This window comes from Salvelinus alpinus, chromosome 25 (genome assembly GCF_045679555.1).
Source record: "Salvelinus alpinus chromosome 25, SLU_Salpinus.1, whole genome shotgun sequence".
In the NCBI taxonomy this organism is placed as follows: domain Eukaryota; kingdom Metazoa; phylum Chordata; class Actinopteri; order Salmoniformes; family Salmonidae; genus Salvelinus; species Salvelinus alpinus.
Genome location: NC_092110.1, coordinates 14,708,399 through 14,720,222, shown reverse-complemented (window position 1 = coordinate 14,720,222; position 11,824 = coordinate 14,708,399). Strand labels below are relative to the sequence as shown.

Sequence of the window (11,824 nt, the reverse complement as noted above, 5' to 3'; positions counted from 1 at the left end):
GTTATTCCCTACCAAACTGTTGACATTTCCTCAAATGGGTCAGTTATGAATGAAAGCATGGAATATAACGACAGACAATATCAGTTTAAATTTTTCCAATGTATTCCTAAATAAGAGTGCGTATTTGGGGGACATAATTGAAACCAAGCCTAGTGGCAAGAAAATACCAGCGAGAAAAGGACCGATCGTAATAAAAATGATAAATTACATTGTGCGTAATTTCCCGCGTCACATTGCAACATTCCCCTTCCAATGACCGATAAAGAAAGTATAGTAGGAGCAGGGGGAATGACCGGTCGGGTAGTACTATCCGGATTCCTTGGGACGTCCCTAACCTTAACTCAAACCCTTACCATTTTATATTTATACTTAAGTGGCATAGGAACGTTCCAAGGATCCCAGATAGCACTGATCGTGCTGGGAGAGAGGCCCTGCTGCACTATTTGAAAGGAGAAGACGGATTGGAGCTGGAGCAATGAGTGACGTTATCTGGTGGAAAGAGGGAGGGCGAAAAAAACACGGCTGGACTCCATTAGCTGAAGCCTGAGGAGACCCTTTGGGATACTTCACTTGGACGAGTTCTTTGGGATTTTCTCTTTGAACAGACCTAGATACATGATTTAGAAGAAAAAAACGTGTTGACTATCGAAACCTCGGAAGTTTTAGTGGCTTTTGGATTTGGCTTGGTGTATTTGAGAAGGTGAGTGGACACAAACTGATTTAAATGTTCGTCCTTCCAGCTCGCAATAAATGTAGCCTCGTCAGTATTTTGCGCACTCTGCTGCTAGGAATTGAGTTGTGTACGCCTACTGCGCATTTAAAGACTGGTTATATCTGGTAAACAAATTAGGATTCAGGTGTTTAACTTCCTTTTACTTAATGAAACTTAATTTAGCTAATTTATGGGCATGTTTTACTGGTTGACCAGATTTAGTGTGCTCAGGAGTTCTTGCATGGGGCTGCTTACGTAATCAACTTCATATTTTGTATGGCTCTCTACCGTTAGAAAAAGCAGGTGAACACAAATGGGAAGTCTTATTGTCCATCTTGCCATAACTAGGCCTGTAGTCTACCCTTTGTTCTCATTTGGTTATTGAATAATTGACTGCGTGTTCTGTTCAATCCAAACAAGTATAGTGATATCACAAGCATTCTTCAAATGGCCTGTAAGATAACTTATACATTTGACTTAGATTCAAGGAAACAGACACTGTTGAAGTTAATGGAAGCGCAACATTTTCCCAAATCAAAACACTAACACTGATCGGCTATGGTGGTGAGGGTCCTGTGCGTCCTCAAGTCACTTTCAGCCTGCATATGACAGACTAAATGAATGTAGCCTATGGCAAATGGTGCATGCCATAGGGTAACAGGTTTGAATTTTTCCTACCAGTTGAATGGAACAATGTTTATTATTGGGCAATTTTTCCTAATTGTTGTGATTTGTGGCAGGATGGCGCTGGACGGTATACGGATGCCCGATGGCTGCTATGCCGACGGGACGTGGGAACTGAAGATGCACGTGACAGACCTCCACAGGGATGTGTCTTTGAGGGTCACTGGTGAGATCCACGTTGGTGGGGTCATGCTCAAACTCGCGGAGAAACTCGGTGAGATATGTTTAATGTTGTCACACTCCTTTTTAGTAAAGATCTGCTGAAAGAAATGTGCCTACATGTTCTGTTTTTATGTCCCATATCATTCATATGTTTTGGACCTTTTGATTTATGTCAATGTTTTTATTTCCCCACGTTGATTTATGCTTCTATTCAGGACATTTTCGTCTACATTTGTTTTCCTTCTCTGGTTGACCAAGGGGGAGAAGGCCATAGTTGGTCATGAGGCAATGTTCTTTAGCCCCTATCCCCTTTACCTCCCATCTGCAGATGGGTTCTCTATGGCAGTTACCTTGTCATATTTGTGGAAGAGTAAATTCCTTTCTTTGCAACATTGTTACTCAACTGACCACTGGAATGCCAGTTCATGTAAACACATTAACAGATAATAGCAACTTGTAACCAGTGAGCGACATGTATAAAAGATACAGGCTACTGTATTGGCTTAAGTGGGAATTCAGAATTTATTTAGCCAGTAATGTTTTATATGGACACACTATAACTTCTCAAATATTCTAGCACATGAGAAGCAGCATCAAGTCAACCACTGCCAATGGAATTATGCTGCCATGTCACAAGTTCCTGAGTGAGAGAGACTGAATGGAGAGTGGGCATAAAAGCTCTCTATGAGGCTGTGGAACACTGACTTGTTTCATGGTGGAAAACGGGCATGGTGGCAGTGCAGTTGGGGTCTTGACAGCATGTCGAATGCGCCCGAATACCCAACTTTCCTCCATTGCACAACGTTTATTCCCTGGCCTGCCCGTTTCCCTGTTTTAGTCCTCCCGTTAAAGCTCAGGATAATTGGGGCCTTTGTTCCCTGTGGTCGTCTGTGCTGCATTTAAACCAGCCTCATAAGCTTCATTGCTGCTGCACCATGTGGGAAGACATGAATGTGTGTGGTTGTATGAAGCTGTGCATGCAATCCTCACTCTTCTGAAGGCCTGGATTCTTTGTTACAGGACAAGGGTGTGTGTGTTTTGAAGGGGGTTGTCCAGCTTGTTGAAATATTGAACTCATTCACTGCTCTTATTATTAGTCAATAGGTTGTGTGTTCATGGTACTTTTCTCAGTCTGCAGGAATCATATTATGCATGGTCCTGACTACCTCTGGCTACCTGTTGGTCTTGTGAGTTATCTCCAGTAGATTCCAGTGGTTTGATGGCCATGGATTAGAATAGCTTGGTTCGGCTGACCATGACTGGTGGTTGTTCTGGTCACACTGAACCAAAACAACACTATGTGAGTGGAGTAGGCCTAGTGTGTCTGTGTGTTTGCATGTGAGGAGACTCCCACAAGACTCCCCATTGGCAACATCACCAGCTAAAGTATCTCTTGATTACAGTAAAAGCACTGCCGCTGAGCTAACTAGTTACTAGTCACTCCAGTCATATTGACTTCTTAAACCCTTGTTTGTGTATTGTTTGTTTTGAATACACTCACGTGAGGGTTGAGCAGTTTAAGTAGCTGCCAAGGCTGTCCTAAAACACTCCCCACAGTTTACTGGTTGGTTGGTTGGTTGTTTTCACATTAAAATGGGCTTAGGTTGTTTTCTATTTTAATCATTAACCCAGCCCCTCTGTAGACTTCACACACGACTAGTCACTCCAGTCACCATTACTCACTACCTTTTTCAGGTACAGTACATTGGCCTGTTGCTCAAATACTGTACCTATGACCAACAGAGAAACCGTTAGTCAGTTGCATCAATGTGATGATCAAGTATGATCAGAGTTTTGGGTGGAAATCAACAGGTTGGCTTTGAACTTGAGTAGGAGCTTGGGAGCCTCACATGATGAAACTGTTATGGGCATCCCCCTCCCCTCTCATGTGACACGGGTGTAGGCGCCACCTCTTTGTGTGCTTTTCCCCAACTGTAAGTGACCTGCTTTCATGCCTCCCAGTCCACCCACCTTTCTCACTCGTGACATTGTTGAATAGTTCAGAACAGACCCCTCTGAACTGTTCTCAAGTGCTCTAGTCACATGTACACATATGGATTCGCTGATTGGTTGGATGCGATGCGAGTCAAATGTTTGTCTTGTAGTATGCAGGCTGTTTGGTAGGGCACTTTTTGAAGGTAGTGAGCACACACACACACATGCTGGGGGACACTTAGGTGCCACACACTTCTGGCATGCATGTCCTCTGTCACAGACACAAAGGATGTCCTTGTGTTTCTGTTTGTGGGACAATCCTTGGCATGCCTTACGCTGCATTGTCACACACATACTAAATTAAGATCCCAGGACCTCTCATGATGGTTTCACAGCTATTGTTCACAGCCATTGTTCAAAGCTCACGTTCAAAGCACAGCACTTATTATTTTTTACCAGCACAGTTGTCTTATTTATTGTGTTTGTTTTGATGTATAGTGGGTCGTGGCATGTCTGCATCATGCATGTCTGTGTGTGTGTGCTGTACATGTCCATATGTGAGTGCTGTCCATGGGTGTGTTCTGTGTCTTTATCCCTCAGCCCTCCATCTCCTTCTATAAGCAGTGGCCTTCCTCCTATCTCTGAGTCTCAGATGGGGGGCAGGAGCTCCAGGATGATGGATTAAACTGAAATGCAAGGAAGGCACTTTGCTATTGATTACAGCCTTCATTCTCCTTTAGTCTGCAGAGAGGAGAGCTGTATTTAAGGCTGCATAATTGATCACCCCCCTCTGATCGCACCCTCACTCACTACTTCACTTGTTTGTCTGCTGGCTTTGGACATTGAAAAATAACAGGGTAATAGAGTGCTTCCTTTGAAAGCTTTCTGTTGGAATCGAAGAAGGGGAAACAAACATCCGACATAACAACATTAGCAGTCAGCTTTATTTGATGAAGATAGAACAATTGGCATACTGTATTATATCAACCATTGTAGAAAGTCTAGCTTATCTGTAGAACTTCTGAGATTTTGGTTCACTATCAACTCCGGGTTAATGAGTTACACTAATTGTTCAATTTGGCATAACTTGATTTTACACTCAACCATGCGCTTTTGCTGCAGCATCACAGTTGCCATTCTCTTCATCTACTTACTCAGTTTCACACCGTAAACCATCGTTTGCCACGTCGTGAGCACATTTCAACGCCAGACATCGCCTCCATATAGAGGTCTGTGCGGGATGGATTTCTTTATCCCGCAGCTTTTCATACCGCTCCCGCTGGCTTTCTGTCCGACTCCCACCAGCTCCCGCTGGCTTTCTGTCCGACTCCCACCAGCTCCCGCTGGCTTTCTGTCCGACTCCCACCAGCTCCCGCTGGCTTTCTGTCCGACTCCCACCAGCTCCCGCTGGCTTTCTGTCCGACTCCCACCAGCTCCCGCTGGCTTTCTGTCCGACTCCCACCAGCTCCCGCTGGCTTTCTGTCCGACTCCCACCAGCTCCCGCTGGCTTTCTGTCCGACTCCCACCAGCTCCCGCTGGCTTTCTGTCCGACTCCCACCAGCTCCCGCTGGCTTTCTGTCCGACTCCCACCAGCTCCCGCTGGCTTTCTGTCCGACTCCCACCAGCTCCCGCTGGCTTTCTGTCCGACTCCCACCAGCTCCCGCTGGCTTTCTGTCCGACTCCCGCTGGCTTTCTGTCCGACTCCCGCTGGCTTTCTGTCCGACTCCCGCTGGCTTTCTGTCCGACTCCCGCCGGCTCCCGCAAGAACTCGTCTAGAACCCAACCGCAGTCCCGCAATGTTATTTTTGGCATATGTGACGCAGCTCGCTTGCCAGCCATGGTCACAGACTCCTTGCTCAGTCCAAACGCTACCCCACGCCCACAGACATTCATGTCTATAAAGTTCATTTCTGGAATTTCTTTGCTTAATGGGTTTGAGCCAATCAGTTGTGTTGTGACAAGGTAGGAGTGGAATACAGAAGATAGACCCACTCGGTAAAAGACCAATTCCATATTATGGCAAGAACAACTCAAATAAGCAAAGAGAAACGACTTTAAGACATGAAGGTCAGTCAATGCGGAACATTTCAAGAACTTTGAAAGTGCAGTCGCAAAAACCATCAAGCACTATGATGAAACTGGCTCTCATGAGGACCGCCACAGGAAAGGAAGACCCAGAGATGTCTGCTGAGGAGGATAAGTTCATTAGTTACCAGCCTCAGAAATTGCAGCCCAATAAATGCTTCACAGAGTTCAAGTAACAGACACATCTCAACATCAACTGTTCAGAGGAGACTGCGTGAATCAGGCCTTCATGGTTGAATTGCTGAACAGAAACCACCACTAAAGGACACCAATAATAAGATGAGACTTGCTTGGGCCAAGAAACACGTGCAAAAAACATCAGACCAGTGGAAATCTGTCCTTTGATCCAATGAGACCAAATTTGAGATTTTTGGTTCCAATCGCCGTGTCTTTGTGAGACGCAGAGTAGGTGAACAGATGATCTCCGCATGTGTGGTTCCCACTGAAGTGAGGAGGTGGTGTGGGGGTGCTTTGTTGGTTACACTGTCTGTGATTTTATTTAGAATTCAAGGCACTCTTAACCAGCATGGGTACCACAGCATTCTGCATCCCATCTGGTTTAAACTTAGTCCCACTATCATTTGTTTTTTAACAGGACAATGACCTAACACACCTCCAGGCTGTGTAAGGGCTATTTGACCAAGAAGGAGAGTGATGGAGTGCCACATCCGATGACCTGGCCTCCACAATCACCCAACCTCAACCCAATTGAGATGGTCTGGGATGAGTTAGACCACCGAGTGAAGGAAAAGCAGAAAACAAGTGCCCAGCATATGTGGGACCTCCTTCAAGACTGTTGGAAAAGCATTACAGGTGAAGCTGGTTGAGAGAATGCCAAGAGTGTGCGACGCTATCATCAAGGCAAAGGGTGGCTACTTTGAAGAATCTCAAATATAAAATATATTTTGACTTTTTTAACACTTTTTGGTTATTACATGATTCCATGTGTGATAGTTTTGATGTCGTCACTATTATTCTACAATGTAGAAAATAGTAAAAATTAACCTTGAATGAGTAGGTGTGTCCAAACTTTTGACGGGTACTGTAAGTATTCAGACCCTTTCCTCAGTACTTTGTTGAAGCACCTATGGCAGTGATTACAGCCTCGTCTTCTTGGGTATGACCATACAAGCTAGGCACACCTGTATTTGGGGAGTTTCTCCCATTCTTCTCTGCAGATCCTTTCAAGCACTGTCAGGTTGGATGGGCAGCGTAGCTGCACAGCTATTTTCAGGTCTCTCCAGAGATGTTCGATTGGGTTCAAGTCCGGGCTCTGGCTGGACCACTCAAGGACATTCTGAGTCCTGCGTTTTGTGTTGCGTGTGTGCTTAGTCGTTGTCCTATTAGAAGGTGAACCTTTGTCCCAGTCTGAGAACCTGCTCCAGAGCGCTCAGGACTTCTTTAAGGATCTCTCTGTACTTTGCTCCGTTCATCTTTCCCTCGATCCTGACTAGTCGCTCAGTCCATGCCGTTGAAAAACATCCGAACAGCATGATTTTTGCCACCACCATGCTTCACCATAGGGATGGTGCCAGGTTTCCTCCAGCTGTGACACTTGGCATTCAGGCCAAAGAGTTCAATCTTGGTTTCATCATACCAGAGAATCTTGTTTCTCATGGTCTGAGAGTCTTTAGATGCCTTTTGGCAAATTCCAAGCGGGCTGTCGTGCCTTTTACTGATGAGTGGCTTTCATCTGTCCCCTCTACCATAAAGGCCTGATTGGTGGAGTGCTGCAGAGATGGTTGTCCTTCAGAAAGGTTCTCCCATCTCCACAGAGGAGCTCTGTCAGCATGACCATCAGTTCTTGGTCACCTCCCTGACCAAGGCCCTTCAACCCCGATTGCTCAGTTTGGCTGGGCGGGCAGCTCTAGGAATAGTCTTGGTGGTTCCAGACTTCTTCCATTTAAGAATGATGGCCACTGTGTTCTTGGGGACCTTCAATCCTGCAGACATTTTTTGGTACCCTTCCCCAGATCTGTGCCTCGACACAATCTTGTCTCGGAGCTCTACGGACAATTCCTTCGACCTAATGGCTTGGTTTTTGCTCTGACATGCACTGTCAACTGTGGGACCTTACATAGACAAGTGTGGGCATTTCCAAGTGTATGCAAACACACTGTAGATTTCTTCTGCACAATCTATTTGGGTTGTGTATCAGAGTTCCAGGAATAGGGTTTGTTAGAAAAGCCAAACATCTGATTTTAGGGATGAGAGGAAGTTCCTTTTATTAATACACAGTACTCTGAGTGATTTCTGAGGAAGGGGGAAAGCATGGAGGAGAGTCAGTCAACTTTTATTACTTAACTTCTTATGGCTGCATCCCGCTACCGGGATCGATATGACAGCAGCCAGAGAAAGTGCAGGGCGCCAAATTCAAACAACAGAAATCTCATAATTAAAATTCCTCAAACATACATGTGTTTTATATCATTTTAAAGGTATTCTTGCTGTTAATCCCACAAGTGTCCAATTTCAAATATGCTTTTCAGCGAAAGCACTACAAACGATTATGTTAGGTCACCATCAAACCACAATAAGCACAGCCATTTTTCCAGCGATAGATAGCAGTCAGAAAAAGCAGAAATAGAGATAAAATGTATCACTAACCTTTGATTATCTTCATCAGATGACACTCATAGGACTTCATGTTACACAATACATGCATGTTTTGTTTGATAAAGTTCATATTTATATGAAAAGATCTGAGTTTACATTGGCGCGTTACATTCACTAGTTCCAAAAAGTGATTTTGCATAGCCACATCGTTTCAACAGAAATACTCATCATAAATGTAGATGATAATACAAGTTATACACATGGAATTATAGATATACCTCTCCTTAATGCAACCGCTGTGTCAGATTTCAAAAAAACTTTACGGAAAAAGCAAATCATGCAATAATCTGAGATGGAGCTCAGAACAATAGCCAAATTAGCCGCCATGTTGGACTCAGAAACCAGAAAATACATGATAAATGTTTCCTTACCTTTGAACTTCATCAGAATGCAGTCCTAGGAATCCCAGGTCCACAATAAATGCTTGATTTGTTCGATAATGTCCGTTATTTATGTCCAATTAGCTACTTTGGTTAGCGCCTTTGGTAAACAATTCCAAAGTCACAAAGCGCCTCCACTATAACGTGACGAAATGTCCAAAAGTTCCGTAACAGTCAGTAGAAACATGTCAAACGATGTACTGAATCAATCTTTAGAATGTTGTTAACATCTTGAATAACGTTCCAACCGGAAAATTTAATTGACTTCAGAAGAGCGGTAGAACGGACGTCCTCATGTGAAGGCGCATGGTGAATGCGTGATCAGCTCGTGGCAGTGATTACTCATTCCTGTCTCCTTCGGCCCCCCTTCACATTAGTCATCAGACAATGTTCTCCACTATTGACATCTAGTGGAAGCCGTAGGAAGTGAAAACTCATCTATATCTCGCTGTCATTTCAATTGAGAGCATGGTTGAAAATCTGACACCTCAGAAACAATTCAAACAGGAAGTGGAACTTCTCAGGTTTTTGCCTGCCATATGAGTTCTGTTATACTCAGACATAATTCAAACAGTTTTAGAAACTTCAGAGTGTTTTCTATCCAATATGAATAATAATATGCATATATATTAGCAACTGGGACTAAGGAGCAGGCCGTTTAATATGGGCACCTCTGTGCACCTTTCATCCAAGCTACTCGATACTGCCCCTGCAGCCATAAGAAGTTGAGTAAAGCTGTAATGTTTCCCCTTAAACCTGGGTGGGTATAGAACATTCCCACTGGCTCTGGCTTTACTATTCACCTATTGTATTGTGTTGCTCCTGCTTAGCATCATCCTGGCAGCTATGTAGAGGGGAGTAGGATTCAACTGCACCTAGACATTTTTTGTTTTCCCTTTCTAATGCTTATGGCTAGGATTCGAGAGGGGTAAGCTGATCCTAGAGCTGTGTTGTAAGGGATAGAGTGGCGGAGGGCTGGCTCAGAGGAAGGGGAGGTGGGCTTGGGGAGGTGGGGATGTGAGCCACTGTTCTAGAATTCCATAAAAGTCTTCTGGGGAGCAGGAAATGACTTCCAGGGTTTGGCATGTGGACACTGCTGTGCCGTCATTCCAATACCTCCTGCTGCCTGCTTCAGCTCTTTCCCTCTCTTTTTTCTTTCTGTCTTTAGTTCACTTTCTTTCTCTTTGCCTGCCATCAACTACTCCCTTCTTGGAAAATATATTGCGTATGAGAAGCCTGCGCTCTGAAAAAAAATTTGCTTGGGGGGGGGGGGGTGTATATTTATAAGCCATGTACGCAATGTCAAAGTAGTTGCTCTCTTTGCCCTTTTTTTTATTTTGATGTCTTTTTAATGAGTAAACACTAATACTTAAAAGTTTGATGTATTTATTTTGAATTTGAATGTGGAAGCAAAGGTCTGCCTGGGTATGTTTGTAGTATGGTGGCGTTAGTTAGCGATTGAGACGTATTGGCCTTAACCAACTGACATTTCCTTTAAAAAGTGGTGACGAGTTTTTCCCAGTACTCCAATCAGAATGGGAGGTTTGAGTGGTCAATTACGTTGTGTTTTGGACAGTTTCCCCCCTGACAAGCCTGTCCATTCGGTGCTTCACTTATAAACGTTGGGTACATTTTTAAACTAAATGTCTGCGTTCGCTGTTTCTGAAAAGACGGCGTACGCACAAAAATATTGAGATTCATAAACTTGGCGCACGCCATACATACACGTTTCCCGTTTATAAATCAGAAAAACTGAACGAGCATTATAACTCTGCATGAATAACGCCCATTATTCACCTTTTATGGTGATGACGCCCTTATTTGCTGTATACTTTGGAAGTATTGGAATTAGGCCAAGACGTTAAGCTGTCTAAAGGAAATGGCAATTGTGAACTTGATCAAATGCCTTTGGAGGTGTTGACAGAATGTTTTCTTGTGACATTTGCTCTATCTGGCTGTTTCTGAAAGACAAAAACAATAGCAAATTGTTGTGGGACTGTAAACGGATTGTTTCAATTCAATGTTTTGCATTTACTTTTTCCCGAACCTAAATATGCTGCACTGTCCCTGAATTCTGAAACATTGTCTACTCAGATTTTTTTTTTTTAACTACAGTAGGCCATTTTACAGTGGTAGCCTACACACATCAAATTTAAAAGACTGTTCACCTGTTAAATTCTGTGTTATAAACCGTCAACCGTGCTCCCTTTCGGCTGCATAGAGCAAAAACTTGAAATGATATTAGCCTATATAATAGGCCCAATTAAATGAGATGTGCATGGTAATTTGTGGTATGGGTACTTGGGGAATATGAACTCATCATTGCTGGAAAAGGTGTACTCTTGAAAATTAAATGGTGCATCTCAAGAGATTTCATCCTGCAAAATGTCAAATACATTTGCACAAGGCTATGAACTGGCGCATGTATACAGTTGAAGTCGGAAGATTACATACACTTAGGTTGGAGTCATTAACTCATTTTTCAACTACTTCACAAATGTCTTGTTAACAAACTATAGTTTTGTCAAGTCGGTTAGGACATCTACTTTGCATGACACAAGTCATTTTTCCAACAATTGTTTAGAGACAGATTATTTCACGTTTAATTCACTATCACAATTCCAGTGTGTCAGAAATTTCCATACACTAAGTTGACTGTGCCTTTTTAAATAGCTTGGAAAATTCCAGAAATGATGTCATGGCTTTAGAAGCTTCTGATAGGCTAATTGACATCATGTGAGTCAATTGGAGGTGTACCTGTGGATGTATTTCAAGGCCTACCTTCACACTCAGTGCCTCATTGCTTGACATCATGGGAAAATCAAAAGAAATCAGCCAAGACCTCAGGAAAAAGATTGTAAACCTCCACAATTCTGGTTCATCCTTGGGAGCAGTTTCCAAACGCCTGACGGAACCACGTTCATCTGTACAAAAAAATAGTAAGTAAGTATAAACACCATGGGACCACGCAGCCATGATACCGCTCAGTTCTGTCTCCTCGAGATTAACGTACTTTGGTGTGACAAGTGCAAATCAATCCCAGAACAACAGCAAAGGACCTTGTGAAGATGCTGGAGGAAACGGGTACAAATGTATCTATATCCACAGTAAAACGAGTCCTATATCGACATAACCTGAAAGGCCGCTCAGCAAGGAAGAAGCCACTGCTCCAAAACTGCCATAAAAAAGCCAGACTATGGTTTGCAACTGCACATGGGGACAAAGTTTGTACTTTTTGGAGAAATGTCCT

General features: G+C 43.5%; 1 protein-coding gene across 6 annotated transcripts in view; it reads left to right on the top strand.

Annotated features, from left to right (window-relative positions):
• Nucleotides 1-11,824, top strand: part of LOC139553412 (fermitin family homolog 2) — a 95,670-nt gene continuing 83,846 nt past the window's right edge. For all 6 annotated transcript variants that reach the window (XM_071365711.1, XM_071365710.1, XM_071365707.1 and 3 more), the window contains exons 1-2: nucleotides 1-700; nucleotides 1,453-1,610. In XM_071365711.1, coding sequence (XP_071221812.1) covers nucleotides 1,454-1,610 — 157 coding nt within the window. In that variant the 5' untranslated portion in view covers nucleotides 1-700; nucleotide 1,453. The remainder of the gene's footprint in view (nucleotides 701-1,452; nucleotides 1,611-11,824) is intronic.